We start from the raw sequence: 22561 nt of genomic DNA on the forward strand, positions 1-22561 counted from the left end.
TATTTAACCTTTATTTAACTAGGCAAGTCAGTTAAGAACAAAATTGTATTTACAATGACGGCCTACCCTGGACGACACTAGGCCAATTGTACACCGCCCTATGGGACTCCCAATCACAGCCAGATGTGATGCAGCTTGGATTTGAACCAGGTACTGCAGTGATGCCTTTTGCACTGAGATGCAGTGTCTTAGACCTGCACCACTTGGGAGCCCATTTTAATACACCAATGGTAACATGATATATTCTCTTACCTAAGGCGTGTTTGCAGATGGGCATGGTTTCATTTTTCGACAGCTACTGGTGCCAAATGTTTACTGTAGGGTGTTAGCAAATATAATTAAAAGTTTACCCTATTTACCTATGGCAAATATACTTATATGTTTCCCATGTTATCTGTGTCTGGTGTTAGCTAGATACTGGCTAGCTAGGTCTTCAGTCAGCATGGAACAAATGGGGGTGAAGGGTCGTTCAAAACTCTGACAGCTGTCAAGTCAACACATTTGTCAGTGCTGCTTGTCAGTGCTGCTGTGAAACGCAGCACAAAAGACATGCCAAATGGGAGAGGCAAATATATATATATATATATATATATATATATATATATATATATATATATATACAGTATATATATCGTTGATGCAATTTCAATGTTGCTTGAGTTGTTTTGTGCATCACCAATTTAGCTTGAGGTGATTTTTACTGCAACACTGCATCCAAGTTGCTTGGCATAGACGTTTCAAAGAGCTGTCACTCAAGGTGAGCTCATGAATATAAGCTCTTCCTGATAGTTAGCCATGAGAGGAAAAGGTACTTTCCAGAATGACTGTACAGGATTATTAAATAATATCTGCATAAGTAATGTGATTTTAAAGAGCTGGTCACCATCTGGTTACAATATTGTAACCAGTTAATGTGAAAGTCTTATGTAAAGAAAGGGTTTGTTCATTAAAGTAACATCACATTGATCAGAAATGCAGTGTAGACATTGTTAATGTTGTAAATGACTATTGTAGTTGGAAACTGATCATTTTTGATGGAATATCTACAACTCCTGTGTTCCAATGGCACGTTGTGTTAGCTAATCCAAGTTTATCATTAGAAAACCCTTTTGCAATGATGTTAGCACAGCTGAAAACTGTTGTTCTGATTAAAGAAACAATAAAACTGGCCTTTTTTAGACTAGTTGAGTATCTGGAGCGTCAGCATTTGTGGGTTAGATTACAGGCTCAAAATGGCTAGAAACAGAACTTTCTCTTGAAACTCGTCAGTCTATTCCTGTTCTGAGAAATTCCATGCGAGAAATTGCCAAGAAACTGAAGATCTCGTACAACGCTGTGTACTACTCCCTTCCCAGAACAGCGCAAACTGTCTCTAACAGAATAGAAATAGGATTGGGAGGCCCCGGTGAACAACTGAGCAAGAGGACAAGTAAATTGGAGTGTCTAGTTTGAGAAACAGATGCCTCAGAAGTCCTCAACAGACAGCTTCACTAAATAGTACCGACAAAACACCAGTCTCAACATCAACAGTGAAGAGGCGACTCCGGGATGCTGGCCTTCTAGGCCATAATTGACATAATTGCAAAAAAATGATAGTTATTTATTAGGTTTAACAAAAGGATAAAAGTAAGTTGAATGTTGAAAGAAATAGGTTGCAACTTTAAATATAGGTTTGTTAATAATAAAATCTAACAGTTTACACTGAACCATATATTTGGCTTGTCACCTAAAAACCTCACAAACTTTTACAGATGCACAATTGAGAGCATCCTGTCGGGCTGTATCACCGCCTGGTACGGCAACTACACTGCCCACAACCGCAGTGCTCTCCAGACGGTGGTGCGGTCAGCACAACGCATCACCGGGGGCAAACTACCTGCCATCCAGGACACCTACAGCAACCGATGTCACAGGAAGGCCAAAAAGGACAACTAATCCCCGAGCCACTGCCTGTTCACCCCGCTATCATCCAGAAGGCGAGGTCAGTACAGGTGCATCAAAGCTGGGACCGAGAGACTGAAAAACAGCTTCTATCTCAAGGCCATCAGACTGTTAAACAGCCATCACTAGCAGAGAGAGGCTGCTGCCTACATAGAGACTTGAAATCATTGGCCCCTTTAATAAATGGAACACTAGTCACTTTAAAAATGACACTTTAATAATATTTACATATCTTGCATTACTCATCTCATATGTATATACTGTATTCTATACTATCTATTGTATCTTAGTCTATGCCGCTCTGACATTGCTCATCCATATATTTATATATTCTTAATTCCATTCCTTTACTTAGATTTGTGTGTATTAGGTATTTGTTGTGAAATTGTTATATATTACTTGTTAGCTATTGCTGCACTGTTGGAACTAGAAGCACAAGCATTTCGCTACACCCGCAATAACATCTGCTAAACACGTGTATGTGACAAATACAATTTGATTTGAACAAATTATTATTATTATTATTTTTTTTTTTAACCTAACTCATTTACTTGTAACTAGTGCCGCATTTTTTTTTAGGATGATCCAAATACACATTGTTTACAGTGCACACCTATAGTAACTGTAGAGCTTGGTGACATCTCCTCATCTCCTCATGACATCTCCTCATCTCCTCATGACATCTCCTCATCTCCTTGTACATACACAAGGTTAATCCTGCAAAGCACTCATCCGCAACTAGGGCTGTGGCGGTCATGTCATTTTGTCTGCCGGTTATTGTCAGGCAAAAGACTGCGGTCTCACGGTAATTGACCGTTAATTAACATAAACACAATTAGCATCTCCAGGCCTCCACACACACACACACAAGCTGCTGATGCGTGTGCCTTTGGAACATCTACAGTAAAAAAATATATATAGTAAATCAATTGAATATACACCATCACAATACATCCATTATTTATTTTAGGCAGGTCTAGAGAAACATGATACAGTATGAAGAAAATGAATTCAGAAGAATAGAATATGTTGCCCTACTGTATGTTATCTGACTATGCTTCATGCCATAGGCTGTAGGCTTGTTCATTTAGCTGACAAGACAAGCTTACAAGTCCCATGCCATTATTTTATATTATGTGATTTTATAGTAAGAAGATTATAATTGAACTTAGCTGAGTAACATAGAAAGGATATTTTTCACATTCCGGAGTTAGAGTGCACATACGAAGTAGCTATGTTGAGCGTAAAAGTGAATTTGAAACAGGTCCTATATGCTAGATTTAGAGGTACTTGACAACTTTAATTGTGAATGATACAGACCTTAGAATGCCTTAGAAATCAAAAGATATATGGGCTGCATGATACGACTGCAGGCTGTTGACGATTTGAGAAAGCCGCGAAAAAAGCTTGCGCTCTGTTCCTTACGTCACATTGTTCTCTCCAGCTCTAATCAAGTGATCATTATTTCACCCATCAGACTATTCTCAATTTAATATTGTCTTTACTACTATCTAACATTTGTTTAGATTTAGAAATGGCCCGTTATCAAATGGGCAGGAAAAGAGGAAAAAGACCGTATGCACTCGAATAGCGAATGGAGGCCACTTTCCCGCTGGTTCGTCCCATGTTGGGTAGGCTACTGGGGTTATATCACTGCACAACAGGTGATATTCTGTCCAAGCTCTGTATGCCATGGCCTCTCCAACCCTGTTCCTGCAGCTACTCAGTGCTTCATTTGGGAAATCAAGTGAAATCTGTTCAGGAACATCGATAGTAACATGTTTTCCGAACGAAACATACAAAACATGAACAAAAGTATGTGGACACCTGCTCATCAAACATCTCATTCCAACACTATGGGCATTATAACAGCCTCCACTCTTCTGGGAAGGCTTTCCACTAGATGTTGGAACATTGCTGCGGGGACTTTCTTCCATTCAGCCAGAAGAGCATTAAGGAAGTTGGGCAGTGATGTTGGGCGATTAGGCCTGGCTTGCAGTCGGCATTCCAATTCATCCCAAAGGTGTTCGTTGGGGTTGAGGTCAGGGCTCTGTGCAGGCCAGTCAAGTTCTTCCACACCAATCTCATATCTGTATGGACCTCGCTTTGTGCACGGAGGCTTTGTCATGCTGAAACAGGAAAGGGCCTTCCCGAAACTGTTGCCACAAAGTTGGAAGTACAGAATCATCTAGAATGTCATTGTATGGCGTTAAGATTTCCCTTCCCTGGAACTAAGAAGCCTAGCCCAAACCATGAAAAAGGGCCCCAGACCATAATCCCTCCTCCACCAAACTTTACAGTTGGCATGTAGCATTCTCCTGGCATCTGCCAAAACCAGATTAGTCCGTCGGACTGCCAGAGAACGTGTTTCCACTGCTCCAGAGTCCAAGCTTTACACCACTCTAGCCGACGCTTGGCATTGCGCATGGTGATCTAAAGCTTGTGTGCAGCTGCTCGGCCATGGTTCTTGTGCTGACGTTGCTTCCAGAGGCAGTTTGGAACTCGGTAGTGGGTGTTGCAACCGAGGACACACGATTTTTATGCTCTACTTGCTTCAGCACTCGGCGGTACCGTTCTGTAAGCTTGTGTGGCCTACCACATTGTGGCTAAGCCATTGTTGCTCCTAGATGTTTCAACTTCACAATAACAGCACTTTTAGTTGACCGAGGCAGCTCTAGCAGGTCAGGAATTTTACGAACTTACTTGTTGGAAAGGTGGCATCCTATGACGGTGCAATGTTGAACGTCACTGAGCTCTACAGTAATATTTGTCTATGGAGATTGCATGGCTGTGTGCTCGATTTTATACACCTGTCAGTATTTCATTAAACTGTTGACAGCTCCTCTCTCTGGGCGCTGAAGAAAGGAGAGAGGGGAGGAGATGGAAACGCAGTGATGAGATTTTCTGTAGCTTAAGGTAATGCATCAGCCTATTCATTATGAAAATATAAAAAGCGCCCTATTACTAGGCTATTCAAAACCAAATACAAAATTCAATATAATGTAGGGTAACTCTGAATGTTTTTAATTTAGGCTAGAGAAGTTATGTACCAAAGATATCTTAAATCAGTTTTTTTTTTTTCTCGGGCTTGGGCTCATTTATAGGCCTACGCATATGCATAACCTCTAATACGCATATGGATGTTTTGAATTAATCATCACCATAGAAAGCACTTTCCATTTCGGTGTGCTAGGCTTTGAAACAACATCCACAATGACCATATTTTACACTCAGTTTCAACCTGCTGTTGAACATCTTTCTTCAAAATGATCATCACAGTGAGGTGAGTTTTAAAAGCACATACTGTTTTCATGTGTTTGATGTGATTTTCAAACCCATTTGCATTGATGTCAGAGTGGTTAGAGGGACAATAGAGTCCTGAGTACCCGGCCATTAGCGACCTGATGATCATTATAGAGTTGGGTCCTACTAACACATGTCCAGAGTACATAAGAGGTGATTACCATGACTCAACGGTCACATAGAATTTGACTGCAGTCCTGACTCATACCGGTGTCACGGTAACGCAGTCACCGCAACAGCCCTATCTGCAACTTAATAAAGCCACACAATGCGGAGGGGCACAAATAAAGATCTGCCTTTGTCACCAAACAAATTAAACGGGTTCTCTGCTGCTGTTGTCATGATGATGGCGATGTTATTATTGTTTTGCATCCATGACGACAACAGTAATTGTTTGGTTCTTCCCCCTTTGTATCTTCCGTCTCAGTTACTAAGGAATTACTGTAATTTTCCACATCCTACACGCTGTAATGGAGATGCATTCAGCTTTTATTTCTCTCATCCCTCACCCCCCTCTTTCTCATCCCCATGTAACGTCTTTGTTTATCAAAAAGGATTAAGTGCCTCAATTACATTGTGTGGGGAAAGAAAAAGCCATCTCACGTCAGGATAGGAGTATCGGGCAGGGGATGCGGTTGCTATGGTTACGGGGTGGGAGACGGAAATGGGGGTGGGGTTGTGGAGGGAAAAGCGCTGCCTGGGGAGGAGAGTGCGGAAGGGAAAGGCGAAGGGAGACTCTTATGTACCTTTATTCAGCCTTAAAGAGTCAAATACACAGCTGAATTACAGAGGAGAATACTGCCACACACTCAACAGTCACAAGGGCTAGCTATGTGGCTAATGCTAGAGAAAGGTATAGTGGACAGTGGATTGATGAGGATACTGATGGGTTCTGACTTCTAAACTTGAAAATATGAAGTATCCTTATTCATGTCACTGAGAGAGGTGAATGTACAACGTTTACATTCTGTCAGAATCTGTTATTGTCAGACATCAGGGATCCTATGGGAAGGAGAATGGCCACAGTCAGGTACAAGTCAACATGATAGAGAAGTGAGGAATTTGGGCAGAGGTCAGGTCAGATGAAGTGAGGAAGAACAGATATCACTAAAGTTTTGTTTAGCAACAGAGGTGTATTGGATGTTTAGATGTGTAAGGAGACTCAGCAGAGGAGGAAGGGTTAAATACTTGTGCTGGTGGAAACATGTCTGTCCGTTCAGCTGTCTGGCCCTTTGGGTGAATAAACTTGGTTTGAGCTTTACTAATCGTCCGTGAGTTTTTACTCGGTTCATTTAGCACCTGACAATAGTGAGTAGGCAATACAGAGTAACGAGAGAACAGTGTTCAGACAAGTGTGCCTGGTTTTGGGAATATAACTTACCAGTTTGAAGAGTTCTGTGACGCTGATCTCGTCTGGGTCCACCATGCTGAACTCCCTGCGGGGTACCAGGTCCAAACTCAGCTGTCTGGAACACACACACACACACACACACACACACACACACACACACACACACACACACACACACACACACACACACACACACACACACACACACACACACACACACACACACACACACACGACAGTGCATCAAACCATTCAGAAAGGACACACTTGACAGAACTGCAAGTCTGCTATGTCTCACAGGGACATAGAGGCGTAGATGGGTACCCACACACACGCTCTCCAATCTCCCAGGGATAGATAAGTCTTTCAAAGCATAAGACAAGGAGAGGCAGGGGGAGCCGTCTGTCGTCTGTCCACACCAAACAGCAAGGGATTGACGGGTGTCGTTTTATCCCTTCTGCCCGGGAGATAGAGACGCGGTGGGGAGTGTTGGTGTGTGTGTCTGTTTGATACAAAATGAAAAGTGTGTGTGTCTGTTTGAACGCGTGGTGTGTCTGTTTGAAGGGGAACGGAAACTGATTGAGCACAGCATGTGCCTGGGGAGGGAGTGTGACATTCAAAGACAGAGGGACGCAGGAATGTTTCTCTCTCTCTCCACTACTCACTCGTTTCCCCAGTCCAACCTGGCAGTGATGTGCTGTTTGACGTCTTTCATGCGGTCGTTGGTGAGGTGACCAACCAGAACCTGTCTCCTCAGGTCCAGGATCTCATTCATTACGTGCCACAACCGATGGAACAGATCCCCCTCATTCTTCTACAGAGAGAGAACGAGAGAGCGAGAGAGTGAGAGAGAGTGAGAGAGAGAGAGAGAGAGAGAGAGAGAGAGAGAGAGAGAGAGAGAGAGCGAGAGAGAGAGCGAGAGAGAGAGCGAGAGAGCGAGAGAGCGAGAGCGAGAGAGCGAGCGAGAGAGAGAGAGCGAGAGAGAGAGCGAGAGAGCGAGCGAGAGAGCGAGCGAGAGAGCGAGATTTCAGAGTAAAAAAAAAATTGGGGCCAGAAAGTCAGCCTTCCATAAAAAATCACAAATAAATACTTTCCGTCGAACAAGCACATATATTTATTAGGGACACAAACACAAGCAAGATTAGTAATTAATAAGCAGAAAAAAAGCTTCCACTGTTTGCTGCAGGGGAAACACATTGCCCACTAGTTGAAAGGTATTCCCAGGTCTATTCTTCTCTCTGCAGGAGGTGTGTGCATGCACATACATGCGTGTGTGCGTGTGTGTGTTTGCATGCATGTGTGTATGTGTAAACTCATGCAAGTCTGTGCGAATTCCTGCATGCATTCCTACATGTGTGGGTTGAACACTCTTTACCACGTAGAGCCGTTTCCACATGGCCCCCCAGTCTCTCAGGGTGGATGTCATCTCAGTGATAACAGAGTCCTCTGTGGGGATGACAGTCTCAAACTGCCTGTGGGTCAGAGAGAGAGAAAGAGAGAGGGACATCAAATTACAACAGTATACCCACACACACACACACACACACACACACACACAGATAATAATGCAGTGTCATTATGAGAGGCTGATAGAAGAAGCACTCAACCTCTGTTCTGTTATTATGACGTAAATCTAATGTTTATCTAAAGTTTCCTTTCCACAGGTATGACATAAACCTCCCTCACCTTCCAGACTGGCTGATCTAATAAGGCTGTTTGCCTTCTCAGAGACAGACACAAACACACACACACACACACACACACACACACACACACACACACACACACACAGAAACAGACACACACTGAAACAGACACACACACATGCACACACACGGAAACAGACACACACGCGCGCACACACACGGGAAACAGACACACGCGCGCGCGCACACAAGGAAACAGACACACACGCGCACGCACACACGGAAACAGACACACACTGAAACAAACACACACGCGCGCACACACACGGGAAACAGACACACGCGCGCGCGCACACAAGGAAACAGACACACACGCGCACGCACACACGGAAACAGACACACACTGAAACAAACACACACACATGCACACACACGGAAACAGACACACGCGCGCGCGCACACACGGAAACAGACACACACACATGCACACACACGGAAACAGACACACGCGCGCGCGCACACACGGAAACAGACACACACACATGCACACACACGGAAACAGACACACACGCGCGCGCGCACACACGGAAACAGACACACACACATGCACACACACGGAAACAGACACACGCGCGCGCGCACACAGGGAAACAGACACACACACATGCACACACACGGAAACAGACACACACGCGCGCACACACACGGAAACAGACACACACAATACACTCATTACTTACCCTTTGTTCTTGATATGGGCGTTCTTCAAGTGAATGTAAGTGCATGGGAAAATACCCTGGGGGGGAGAGAATAAACATGCTAATGAATGGCGAATGTCATTCTAACTGTATCATTAAACGACACTACCATGAACACATTCTGTTAGCGAGTGTAAATGATGCATATAATCAATACAAATTCATGTGTGTATGTGTGTGTGTGCATGTGTCAACTTGACATTATTAAACTATGAGCCTCGCCCTATTGACCTGCTTGCTGCACAGCCCTCAGATCAAAGCAGAGAGCTGATATTTCTGAATCTGAAAATAGCAGCTGCACTGACATCCTCAATAACACACACAATAGTCTCACCTACCTTGGCATTTGGATTCTTATGGACGAACCCCCTGTACCAGCCTGAGGAGACAAAAACAACATGTTCATCGTGTCACCGTGACTTTCAGACCCGCTATCTTTCCTTCTATCAAATTGTGTGTGTGTGTGTGTGTGTGTGTGTGTGTGTGTGTGTGTGTGTGTGTGTGTGTGTGTGTGTGTGTGTGTGTGTGTGTGTGTGTGTGTGTGTGTGTGTGTGTGTGTCCACTGAACTAATAGATAGCAGCCCTATTATGATTCTGTAGATTGGCTCTTCTGCGCTCTCAGTTAAAATGTCAACCATCAAATAATCAATTTCATTCCATCTCTACAGCATCTGATATGGGAGTGGAGAGTAGGAGAGAAAGAGCTGTCTGGTTAAGTAATGTCTGCCTATTACTGCCAAACAAATGACTGGGGTTGTGTCTCAAATGGCACCCTAGTCCCTATAGTGCACTACTGTAGCCCTATGGGCTATAGGTTGCCATTTGGGACAGAGACCTCGGGTTACTGAAGCATCGCCACTTCAGCTCCAACCACACCAGTCGTAGAGTTGCCGAGCTGTAAAACAAAACGGCCAGCTGGAACACGGGAGGCAGTTTCTGTCACGGCACTGTTTACTGCAGCCTACCAGGCACGGTGTTACAGTGTTTGTTGTGGCCACCGGCCAGGCTGGTGAGCCAGGGGGGTGTCAGTAGCACCAGGGACTGTAAGTAGCACCGGGGGGGTGTAAGTAGCAACGGGGGGTGTCAGTAGCACCAGGGACTGTAAGTAGCACCGGGGGGGTGTAAGTAGCACCGGGGTGTGTAAGTAGCACCGGGGGGTGTAAGTAGAACCAGGGACTGTAACTAGCACCGGGGGGTGTAAGTAGTACTAGTAACCTAAGGTCATAATGTGCTCCTCGGTCCAACACCTGTCTGTGACAGTGCTAGAGGTGAGAGTGTTAGAGCCAAGGTGAGAATGAGCCTCACTGCTGCCACTGACTTGTGGTCTTGCCTCCTGAAGAACCTCTGCTAGGCATTTTCTTTCAGAGCTCTTTCTAGTTTTTGATTGGCCAGAGTGTCAGAGAAGAAGCGGTCGTATGTTACCTATCACACTACAGTAGCAACTTGATGACACAGTACCAGCACTGGCAGAAGCTCTTTTTATAGTAACGTATCTCCTCTCCTCTCTCCTCTCCTCTCCTCTCCTCTTTAGTACAGAATAGATAGACATTCTTGTCAGCAGCCTGTCTTGCCTTTGAGTTGTGGGGACTGGTACATATTTTATTTCTTCCCTTCCTCCAAACCAAACACATACACGACCAAAAGTATGTTGACACCTGCTCGTCAAGCAGGTGTCAACATTCCAATATCATGGGCAATAATATGGAGTTTGTCCTCCCTTTGCTGCTATAACAGCCTCCACTCTTCTGGGAAGGCTTTCAACTTGGACGTTGGAACATTGCTGCGGGGACTTGCTTCCATTCAGCCACAAAAGCATTAATGAGGTTGGACACTGATGTTGTGTGATTAGTACTGGCTCGCAGTCAGCGTTCCAATACATCCTAAACGTGTTCGATGGGGTTGAGGTCACGGCTCTGTGCAGGCCAGTCAAGTTCTTCTACACCGATCCCGACAAACCATTTCTGTATTGACCTTGCTTTGTGCACGGGGGCATTGTCATGCTGAAACAGGAAAGGGACTTCCCCAAACTGTTGCCACAAAGTTGGAAGCACAGAATCATTTAGAATGTCATTGTATGCTGTAGCATTAAGATTTCCCTTCACTGGAACTAAGGGGCCTAGCCCAAACCATGAAAAACAACCTCAAACCATTATTCCTCCTCAACAAAACTTTACAATTGGCACTATGCATTGGGGCAGTTAACATTCTCCTGGCATCCACCAAACCCAGATTCATTCGTTGGACTACCAGATATCTAAGCGTGATTCATCACTCCAGAGAACGCGGTTCCAATGCTCCAGAGTTCAAGGTGGCGAGCTTCACACTACTCCATTCGACTCTTAGCATTGCGCATGGTGATCTTAGGCTTGTGTGCGGCTGCTCGGCCATGGAAACCCATTTCATGAAGCTCCCGACTAACAGCTCTTGTGCTGACGTTGCTGTGTTGCAACCGAGGACAGACGATCTTTACGCGCTACAGCATTCTGGGATACAGTTATGTGACCTTGTGTGGTCTACCACTTTGCGGCTGAGCCGCTGTTGCTCCTATACGTTTCTACTTCCCAATAACAGAACTTACAGTTGACCGGGGCAGCTCCAGCAGGGCAGAAATTTGATGAACTGACTTGTTGTAAAGGTGGCATCCTATGACGGTGCCACGTTGAAAGTCACTGAGCTCTTCAGTAAGGCCATTCTAATGCCAATGTTTGTCTATGGAGAATGCATGGCTGTGTGCTAGATGTCAGATAATTTCCTTGGGTGAGTTTGGAATGCATCATCAGCTATCTCAGACGGATCTGTCATCTGTCTGTCTGGCCTTGAGCAACAACAGGAAGTGAGATTGTGCCACTCTGAGAAGGGAGGAAGGTTGCGTCAATGCTGTGTAAGTAAGCTGGGTGGAAACAGGAATGTGTGACGGGCGCCTGCTCTGCTCTGTCTGAAACTATGTCAAAAATGAACCTTGGTGTGTGAATGTGAGTGCCTCGGCCTTGACCCCGAGGCTCACACACTCCTTCGCAATACACCAGCAAGCAGGGACACACACACTGGCAAGCAAGCACACACAAGCTCTCAGTCTCTTTGTGTCTAAGGCAAGCAAACACACACACGCTCTGAGCTCAATGTGGGCGGGAAGCAGGAACCAAAGTCTTCTCCCTCTCGCGGCACAGGAAACAGTAGCAAACTGAGAGCCTCCACAATCTCATCAAATACAACAACAAAAAAATAATAAAGTCTATTAACATTTCATGTACAACACAATACTCCTGGAGGGACAGACTGGGGAAGGAAAAGTGGCCCAACCTCAAAGGTTGACTACAGCCCAAGTAGCAGTAGCAGCCCATCTGGGAGTCTGTGAAGCTCGAAGGGGGGATCATGGTTTATATGGGTGTGAAATGAGTAGAGGTTATCAGTTACCTTCACATTTCTCCAGGAGCTGCACCGTGTCCCCAATCTCCAATGGCAAGCCATGCTGGACCGTCCCTCGGAAACTGGCCAGCACTGAAACACAATAGAAGATACATACTTTAATACCTGTGTGTATTTTTATGTGTGTAAGTAGGTAACACACACACCAAATCGACACACACACACAGTCCCCCCCCAAAAAAACACTGTCTTTTCATGTCACTAGAATTGAATCCGAGCACAACTGTCTTGACTTTGAAGCCGTGCGGTGATTTGTTTCTAGTGTTCTCTGGGCAGAGAGAAAGAGAGAAGAGAATAGCCCGCTGACTGCTGGTAGATTGAGTACGCCTCTGGGCGTCAGGCTGAAGTGGAGGGAAAATAAGCTGGGAATATAATGTCATCCTGGGTCTTTCTGCTAGGAGCGCTCTTATAGAGGAGGGAGGCAACGCCTGAGGAGGCTTAGAGTAGGACTCTCGCTGATGAGAAGCACTGTCAGAGAGAGAGAGAGAGAGAGAGAGAGAGAGAGAGAGAGAGAGAGAGAGAGAGAGAGAGAGAGAGAGAGAGAGAGAGAGAGAGAGAGAGAGAGAGAGAGAGAGAGAGAGAGAGAGAGAGAGAGAGAGAGAGAGAGAGAGAGAGAGAGAGAGAGAGAGAGAGAGAGAGAGAGAGAGAGATCTCAGTCGATCAGCACAGAGTACTTTGGTCTAACAGCGTCTAATAGCTGGGTTAGTAGTGAGGAGTGTCGACAGATGCCATTCTCTGTGGTTCTGAGAGACAGGACATGACAACAGCAGCACTCAGAGAATTCTCCAAGCTGCCACACACTGACACACTCGGGGGGGAAACTAATAGGGTTAGTACTACAACATGGAAATGAGGAAGAGTCAAGTGCATCCGGAGTGGTGCCGTGCCACGAGAAATTCTGGGTTCGAGTCAGGCTCTGTCGCAGCCGGCCGCGACCGGGAGACCCATGTGGTGGCACACAATTGGCCCAGCGTCGTCCGGGATAGGGTAGGGTTTGGCCGGCAGGGATGTCCTTGTCCCATCGCGCTGTAGCTACTTCTGTGGCGAGCCGGGCGCAGTGCACGCTGACACGGTCGCCAGGTGTACGGTGTTTCCTTCCGACCAATTTGTGTGGCTGGCTTCCGGGTTAAGCGGGCATTGTGTCAAGAAGCAGTGCGGCTTGGTTGGGTTGTGTTTGAGAGGATGCACGGCTCTCGACCTTCGCCTCTCCCGAGTCCGTACGGGAGATGCAGCGATGAGACAAGACTGTAACTACCAATTGGATACCACGAAATTGTGGAGAGAAAAAAAAGGAAATTGGGAAGACTCGAGTCAGGCAAGGGTTTGGAGAGGGTTTCATTTCATGGGGCGCATGGGTGGGGGGGGGGTAAACACATCAAGTCTAATGCATGAATTTTACAAGTAGAATTTTCCAGCTGCAGTGTACTAAATTATGCAGCTTGAAGTAGAGTTTTGATAGAGCTGCATCACTTCCTCATGAACCATTCCCCAGCTGTTGCCTGTCTGCTAACTGCCATGGCTCTTTTCCAGAGATGTTGGCACTTGTAAGGTGTTCACTCAGCGGGGAATAGATTTTTTATTTCCTCTCCAGGGGAGTAAGAGAAGTGCCTCCTTAAAGGCAGGAGAGAGAGGACAGCACGCGCACACACAAACACACACAGGAACGAAAGAATGGGAGAGAGAGAAGAGATAGAGCTCAAACGGAAGTCCACAGCCTGGCACCTACACACACCACAGCGTAATGAAAAATATGAACTGGGGTATAAAAAAGCTTCACACACAAATATAGCTAAACCACAGCCGCACTGGTATGATATGTGTACATGAACCTGTCACACAGGGGCAAGGCCCATATTTCCAGTCGGCTTGGTCTGAGGCAGGAGTTCAGTCACCACAAGCTGTGCTCTGCTCTGCTGTGACACACATCTACTCGTGGGCAAATGGCTGTTCCTATTTCTGACCAGGCAGCCTCGTTCATGCTGAACTAACTTAGACATTACGTAAAGACCGCAGGAAACGGGGAAAAAAGACACACAGACAGGAATTCAGGAACTGGGATAAAAGTCACAAACTTAAATAAAAGTCCTGAACAGAACTATGACTGAGATCCATGAATTTATATGACAACAGCTCCTTCAGACTTGAGATATAAAGACTAACAGTTGAAGTCGGAAGTTTACATACACCTTAGCCAAATACATTTAAACTCAGTTTTTCAAATTCCTGACATTTAATCCTTGCAAAAATCCCCTGTCTTAGGTCAGTTAGGATCACCACTTTATTTTAAGAATGTGAAATGTCAGAATAATAATAGAGAGAATAATTTATTTCAGCTTTTATTTCTTTCATCACATTCCCGGTGGGTCAGAAGATACACTAAATTAGTATTTGGTAGCATTGCCTTTAAATTGTTTAACTTGGGTCAAACGTTTCGGGTAGCCTTCCACAAGCTTCCCACAATAAGTTGGGTGAATTTTGGCCCATTCCTCCTGACAGAACTGGTGTAACTGAGTCAGGTTTGTAGGCCTCCTTGCTCGCACTCGCTTTTTCAGTTCTGCCCACACGTTTTGTATAGGATTGAGGTCAGGGCTTTGTGATGGCCACTCCAGTACCTTGACTTTGTTGTCCTTAAGCCATTTTGCCACAACTTTGGAGGTATGCTTGAGGTCATTGTCCATTTGGAAGACCCATTTGCAACCAAGCTTAAAGTTCCTTACTGATGTCTTGAGAGGTTGCTTCAATATATCCACATATTTTTCCTGTCTCATGATGCCATCTATTTTGTGAAGTGTACCAGTCCCTCCTGTAGCAAAGCATCCCCACAACATGATGCTGCCACCCCCGTGCTTCACGGTTGGGATGATGTTCTTTGGCTTGCAAGCCTCCCCCTTTTTCCTCCAAACATAACCATGGTCATTATGGTTAAACAGTTCTATTTTTGTTTCATCAGACTAGAGGACATTTCTCCAAAAAGTACAATCTTTGTCCCCATGTGCATTTTCAAACCGTAGTCTGGCTTTTTTATGGCGGTTTTGGAGCAGTGGCTTCTTCCTTGCTGACCGGCTTTTCAGGTTATGTCGATATAGGACTCGTTTTACTGTGGATATAGATACTTTCGTACCTGTTTCCTCCAGCATCTTCCTTTGATATTGTTCTGGGATTGATTTGCACTTTTCGCACCAAAGTACGTTCATCTCTAGGAGACAGAATGCGTCTCCTTCCTGAGCGGTATGACGGCTGTGTGGTCCCATGGTGTTTATACTTGCATACTATTGTTTGTACAGATGAAGGTGGTATTTTCAGGTGTTTGGAAATTGCTCCCAAGGATGAACCAGACTTGTGGAGGTCTACAATTATTTTTCTGAGGTCTTGGCTGATTTCTTTTGATTTTCCCATGATGTCAAGCAAAGAGGCACTGAGTTTGAAGGTAGGCCTTGAAATACATCCACAGGTACACCTCCAATTCACTCAAATGATGTCAATTAGCCTATCAGAAGCATCTAAAGCCATGACATCATTTTCTGGAATTTTCCAAGCTGTTTAATGGCACAGTCAACTTAGTGTATGTAAACTTCTGACCCACTGGAATTGTGATACAGTGAATTAATTATAAGTTAAATAATGTGTCTGTAAACAATTGTTGGAAAAATTACTTGTGTCATGCACAAAGTAGATGTCCTAACCAACTTGCCAAAACTATAGTTTGTTAACAAGAAATTTGTGGAGTGGTTGAAAAACGAGTTTTAATGACTCCAAGTCATAAGTGTATGTAAACTTCCGTCTTCAACTGTATGTCCAAAAGGGAAGTAGGTAACTATGCTCCATTCCTGAGCCAAAGTGGAGACTTAGTCGCACTTACGTCCAGTAATCTACCCACGTGTGACTGCGATTCTCACCTTGCCCTAATCCTAAGGCAGTCCAAAGCCAGAGACAAGACTGACTATGTACTGTGTTCTCAGTGTTCTGCCCTGGGTGGATGGGGAAAGGCAGGCAGATCAGTACAAAGAGTGTTTGTGTGAATTAGGCTTACATGTGCTTTAGGCTGCCATTTTGGAGTCTAGGCCTGTCAAATGATCCTACAGTTGGTTTGTCGGTCTCCCTCTAAGCTCCTTATAGGAACATGATGCAGACCACTGGTTCAGACATGCTTTGGTGTAGTTTGTTGAGTTGTGTTCAAAGGCACTGGGTTTCACAGGTTATACTGAATTTATCAAGCAATACCAGGTTTACAGCTCGCTAGGTATGTGTTCAAACCATACTAGATGTAAAAGGTAAGTAGCTTCCGATTGAGTGTGGTAGGCATAACAACAACATCGTTTGAAAGGTTACTTTAAAAGAATATGAAACAGTTGGGTTTCATGTACCAGACAGAATATTCAGAGAAGACAACGAACATACATAGTCGGTTCTTAGTACAGAGAGTATCCAGTGGTGGAAAAAGGTACCCAATTGTCATACTTGAGTAAAAGTAAAGATACCGTAATAGAAAATGACTCAAGTAAAAGTGAAAGTCGCCCAGTAAAATACTACTTGAGTAAAAGTCTAAAAGTATTTGGTTTTAAATATACTTAAGTATCAAAAGTAAATGTGATTGCTAAAATATAATAAGTATTGAAAGTAAAAGTAAAAAATAATAAAACATTCCCTATATTACGCAAACCAGATGGCACCATTTTCTTGTTTTTTTATTTACAGATAGCCGGGGGCACACTCCAACGCTCAGGCATAATTTACAGACTATGCATTTGTGTTTAGTGAGTCCGCCAGATCAGAGGCAATAGGGATGACCAGGGATGTTCTCTTGGTGCATGAATTAGACAATTTTCCTGTCCTGCTAGCATTCAAAATGTAATGAGTACTTTTGGGTGTCAGAGAAAATATATCGAGTAAAAAGTTAATTATTTTATTTTGGAATGTAGTGAAGTAAAAGTTGTCTAAGATATAAATAGTCAAGTAAAGTACAGATACCCCAAAAAACGACTTAAGTAGTACTTTAAAGTATTTTTCATTAAGTACTTTACACCACTGAGAGTATCTGCCAAAAAACTAGAAAAACAACCGTCAGTTGAATCCAACCAGACAAGCAAATTGATTTCAAAAGGCTCCATAAAAGTGCGTTAAACAGTCGGGCCTCACCCCCTTTCTCTCTGATTTGTGTTCCGACAACGAATCACACTCGTAATCCACTCCTCCGTCATCAATTATTCAACACATCATTAATATGCTAATTCGTCGCCACAGACACGGGTGGTCCATTAACCCTGCTGCCAGAAATGAGCCAGCATGCATTTTGCATTATTCAGATGTGTAGTTGTTGGATTCCTACTACAATCCACACATACTGGAATATAATGTAATGTACTAAGGTTAATAAATAATGGAGAGAACGGGACCGCAAATGAGTTGCAGGAAGTTACAAAACAATTAATCAGCAGTAAGTGATATTCAAAATGGAAGATGACATCCCTCGCTTTTCCCCTGCTCTTATCCATCCCTCCTCTCGTTCCCTCTCCTCCTTTTTCTATTCCATCGCTATATGTAAGGCTGCGAGTAGAGGATGGTTAAGTCCTGCTTTATTTATACTCTGGCGTCTGCAGAATTTACATCTCAAACCACAGCCATCTGCTTGGGTTTGACGTCATAACCATGAAACGGTTGGGTTTCATAATGGGAATTCTGCTGTCAGGGTTAGAATATCCAAAGTCCCTATAGAATCAGTGATTTATTCAAAGTTCTGAACAGATCCTTAATGTTCTCTGGCAAAGGGCTGGTAGTTGGTACAGGCATGCCATTGTGGCTTCGACACGGGTAGAGAAAAATAATTATTTATGCCTTACAGTGGAGCCCCAATCGAAACAAAGACAGCATCTGTCTGTCCAAGTCTAAGACCGTCTTCATATTGCTTTGCTGTGCAATTTTCTGGACCAAAATACTCTCTATTCTAGCTATGCGAATAAACATGACAGAGTAACCCAGCATTAACCACGTTGTTTGAATGGGTCCCAACCCATTATATCCCAGTTCTAGGGAAACATTACAGTTGGACATTCTTTTCAATGCGGAGAACAGATGCGTCTTTAAATACCCACTCCTAACATACTTTTCCACTGTGTTATGGACTCAAGGCAATGACTCAGCCCCCGTGGTTAAGTACACATGCCTACATCCCTCAGCCCCTCCAAACACACTAAGCAGCTTTGGGGCAGAGAAATGTATGTGTGTGCATGCGTGTGTGTGTGTATACGCGCACCACAGTCTAGTGAGACACGGGGCACGAAGCTTTGGGCCAAGCCTGGTCATCTGACAGAGCGCTGTAAAACCGAGACAGGGATTAAATAAGTGCCGATGCGCTTCAGCGCTCTGCTCTCTTTCACAAAGGTGATCTCCTGGGGATGAGCTTCGACCCCGGAAGAGGCCGCTATGCATTTTAAAGCAGGAGGAATCAACAAGGGGCTGACAGCGTGAGAGGAGGCAGCAGCAGATGCCTGCCTCACAGCATAGAGTATATGCACACACACACACGCGCGCGCACCTCACAGCAAACAAACACACACACGCCTGCCTCACAGCATCCAGACGATACGGAGAAGACCCACATTGCGCCACAATGCGTCAGCTACAGAGATATATATAGGCGCTCTCTATCTGTGCTAGAGAGGGAAAGACAGGCCAACAACAGCTAGGCTGGCGAAATCGCTCACGAGGAACGGCTTTCATTTCACCTTTTCCATTTCCAGTTGTCCTTTCGATGCCTTTGTATGTCGAGATAACAGTGATAAGCAGGCTCGGGGAAACAAGCGCTCGCTGGCAACAATAGCCTTCCCTCGAATCACAACACCTCACAATGAGCTTTCGTAAAAGATAAGTGTATAGCTTCTATGAGGTGGCAAGGCCACGCACGGAATATAAATAAATAAAACCAATGTAATTACTACAAATAACTGTGAGCAAAAGAACATCACACCGGGATGCATAACTTTCGATCAATACAAATGTAAGCCACGCAATAGGCTTCCTCCTCCTACAAATATCAATGCAAGTAAATCATGCAAGGCCTCACAAAGAGTCAAATGGAAATTCCGCTTGGTTGGTGCTTTGTTCGCTCTGGTCTGAATGTATTCATAAAATGCAAGATTATGAGTTTGAACGGCGCCCCAGAGAGCAGTGTGCTCTTAGAGAGGTGTTAATTGTGTGTGGGTGGGTGTGTGTGTGTCTACATGTGCATTCTAACGTGTGTGTCCGCCACCTTTCAGCAACATCCTGTCAGACCCTTTTCAAGACCCTTATATTTCTGCTCATTAAAAAGGAAGCCTGAGAGGAACTGGGTGTTCTGCTGTGGCTGCTTCAGCATGCAGATCTCTCCTAGCGCGTGATTAGCACGAACTAAAGCCTCTCGCAAAGGAAGAGCTCCCATGGCGCCGAGAAACGCGTCTAGGCCTGAACGCCGTCGCATAAATCGCATTTTACGTAATGCAGTCAGCCTAAAACATGAACCGTGTGTTTACCGCGTATGGTACGCCGCATCGTGACAAGGAAGATGACACACAAACACGGACTCAATCTCTGCAATAAACCACACAGCCTGATTGTAATCAACACAGTAGCGAGTGATTTTTTTCAGATCATACATGAAAATAGAGTAAAAATTCAAAAAAAAATACGGATTGTTTAACATCTGCATAACGTCACGGCAAACATAAACAGTAATGACAGTGTAACATCTCATCTTTGTTGACCAGATCAGAGGTCCCATATTGCTGAAATAACGCTGTGAAAACAGTGAAATGGTGACAGCCTGCCTAATGACTAGGCCAGGCAGCGGAAATCATACATGACTCAGATTAAAGGAGAATATAGGTCAAAGCGAGTCCAATGCAAAGCAATCCCACTTCACCTCATTCTCAGTTTCAGGCCTAATCTGCCTGCCTGCTGCCTCTCTCTGTGGACTGGCTGGGGTGTGGAGGGCGGGGGGGCATTGTATGTGTGTGGAGGGCGGGGGGGCATTGTATGTGTGTGGAGGGGACATTGAGTTGTATGTGTGTGGAGGGGGCATTGTATGTGTGTGGAGGGGGCATTGAGTTGTATGTGTGTGGAGAGGGCATTGAGTTGTATGTGTGTGGAGGGGGCATTGTATGTGTGTGGAGGGGACATTGTATGTGTGTGGAGGGGGCATTGAGTTGTATGTGTGTGGAGGGGGCATTGTATGTGTGTGGAGGGGACATTGTATGTGTGTGGAGGGGGCATTGAGTTGTATGTGTGTGGAGGGGGCATTGAGTTGTATGTGTGTGGAGGGGACATTGTATGTGTGTGGAGGGGGCATTGAGTTGTATGTGTGTGGAGGGGGCATTGAGTTGTATGTGTGTGGAGGGGGCATTGTATGTGTGTGGAGGGGGCATTGAGTTGTATGTGTGTGGAGGGGGCATTGAGTTGTATGTGTGTGGAGGGGGCATTGTATGTGTGTGGAGGGGGCATTGAGTTGTATGTGTGTGGAGGGGGCATTGAGTTGTATGTGTGTGGAGGGGGCATTGAGTTGTATGTGTGTGGAGGGGGCATTGAGTTGTATGTGTGTGGAGGGGGCATTGTATGTGTGTGGAGGGGGCATTGAGTTGTATGTGTGTGGAGGGGGCATTGAGTTGTATGTGTGTGGAGGGGGCATTGAGTTGTATGTGTGTGGAGGGGGCATTGAGTTGTATGTGTGTGGAGGGGGCATTGAGTTGTATGTGTGTGGAGGGGACATTGTATGTGTGTGGAGGGGACATTGAGTTGTATGTGTGTGGAGGGGGCATTGAGTTGTATGTGTGTGGAGGGGGCATTGTATGTGTGTGGAGGGGGCATTGAGTTGTATGTGTGTGGAGGGGGCATTGAGTTGTATGTGTGTGGAGGGGGCATTGAGTTGTATGTGTGTGGAGGGGGCATTGAGTTGTATGTGTGTGGAGGGGGCATTGAGTTCTCTGTGTTCTACTCTCACTCACTTTGTATTTTGACCCTGAAAAGTGATGGTGTCGATGCTGTAACTTGACAAAGTATTGCATGTCAACGGTGTGGCAAAACGGAAAACACACAGATGCCTACGCCTCCTCACATCCAGCTGAGAGGAGAGGACAGAGGGAGAGGACAGAGGGAGAGGACAGAGGGAGGGGAGAAAGACGAGGATATAGACCGACATATGAAGAGGAGAGAAAAAAGGGATGGGTGAGTATAATTAGAGAGAGCGAGAGGAACGGTGGAGAGAGTGAACGAGAGGGGGAAAAAAGAGGCCTGTATTCTCAGGTAACGTGCCTTTCTGTGGGAGGGAGGGTGGAGGCAGTGTAGAGGTTATATGAAGCGTGCTGCATCGGAGTGTCTTTCTGTGGGAGGGAGGGTGGAGGCAGTGTAGAGGTTATGTGAAGCGTGCTGCATCGGAGTGTCTTTGTTCACCACATCCCTCCATCCGAGGAGAGGGGAGGAGTGAGTGACCACCTACTCCACCCGCACTTCAAGTGAAATTACATCCATAACCTGCTCTTCCCACGGCACGTGTATGAACACACACACACACATTTGCGGGCGAACACACACATTATGTGCACACAGGATATTAAATGAACAGGCGTTTGAGTTGTAAATACCTAGCAGTCAGAGAGGAAAACAAAAACACACGTGTGTGCAACACACACACACACACACACACACACACACACACACACACACACACACACACACACACACACACACACACACACACACACACACACACACACACACACACACACACACACACACACACACACACGTGTACAGCAGACACAAGTGAGCAAGGGGCCATTGACCGGGCATGTGACGAACTGTCCCCACTCTCCCCCCTCCCCCTCTCTCTTTCCCTAATCCCTATTGTCTGAATGACAGAGTAACAGAGATGACAGCTGCCTTGTTTAACTGTCACCACAACTGCTTCCAGGGAGGGGGACATCTCAGCCTCAGCCAAGAAATCACGGCTAGGATAAATAATAAATATCCCACGCGCTTGTAATAAAATAATAATAAAAGATATCCTGCCTGTGAGTAATCTTTGTGGCGCGCTACCTTTTGAGGATAATGAAAGTCTTCGTAAGAGAGTGTGAGGTTGACCTTTTGAAGTTACATTTTCACTTTGCGAC

The 22561-nt window shown here is 45.2% G+C and overlaps 1 protein-coding gene across 1 annotated transcript in view; it reads right to left on the bottom strand.

Annotated features, from left to right (window-relative positions):
- The window catches only part of LOC120049073 (dedicator of cytokinesis protein 4-like), a 110049-nt gene extending 90100 nt beyond the window's left edge, over positions 1-19949 (bottom strand). The window contains exons 1-7 of the mRNA XM_038995322.1: positions 19931-19949; positions 12414-12497; positions 9338-9378; positions 8982-9037; positions 7971-8067; positions 7261-7409; positions 6626-6710 (exon numbers count right to left, since the gene is read on the bottom strand). Of these exons, the coding sequence (XP_038851250.1) occupies positions 6626-6710; positions 7261-7409; positions 7971-8067; positions 8982-9037; positions 9338-9378; positions 12414-12497; positions 19931-19949 (531 nt within the window). The remainder of the gene's footprint in view (positions 1-6625; positions 6711-7260; positions 7410-7970; positions 8068-8981; positions 9038-9337; positions 9379-12413; positions 12498-19930) is intronic.
- Positions 19950-22561: the final 2612 nt, after the last annotated feature.

The sequence above is a fragment of the Salvelinus namaycush genome, chromosome 6 (assembly GCF_016432855.1).
Source record: "Salvelinus namaycush isolate Seneca chromosome 6, SaNama_1.0, whole genome shotgun sequence".
Lineage (NCBI taxonomy): Eukaryota > Metazoa > Chordata > Actinopteri > Salmoniformes > Salmonidae > Salvelinus > Salvelinus namaycush.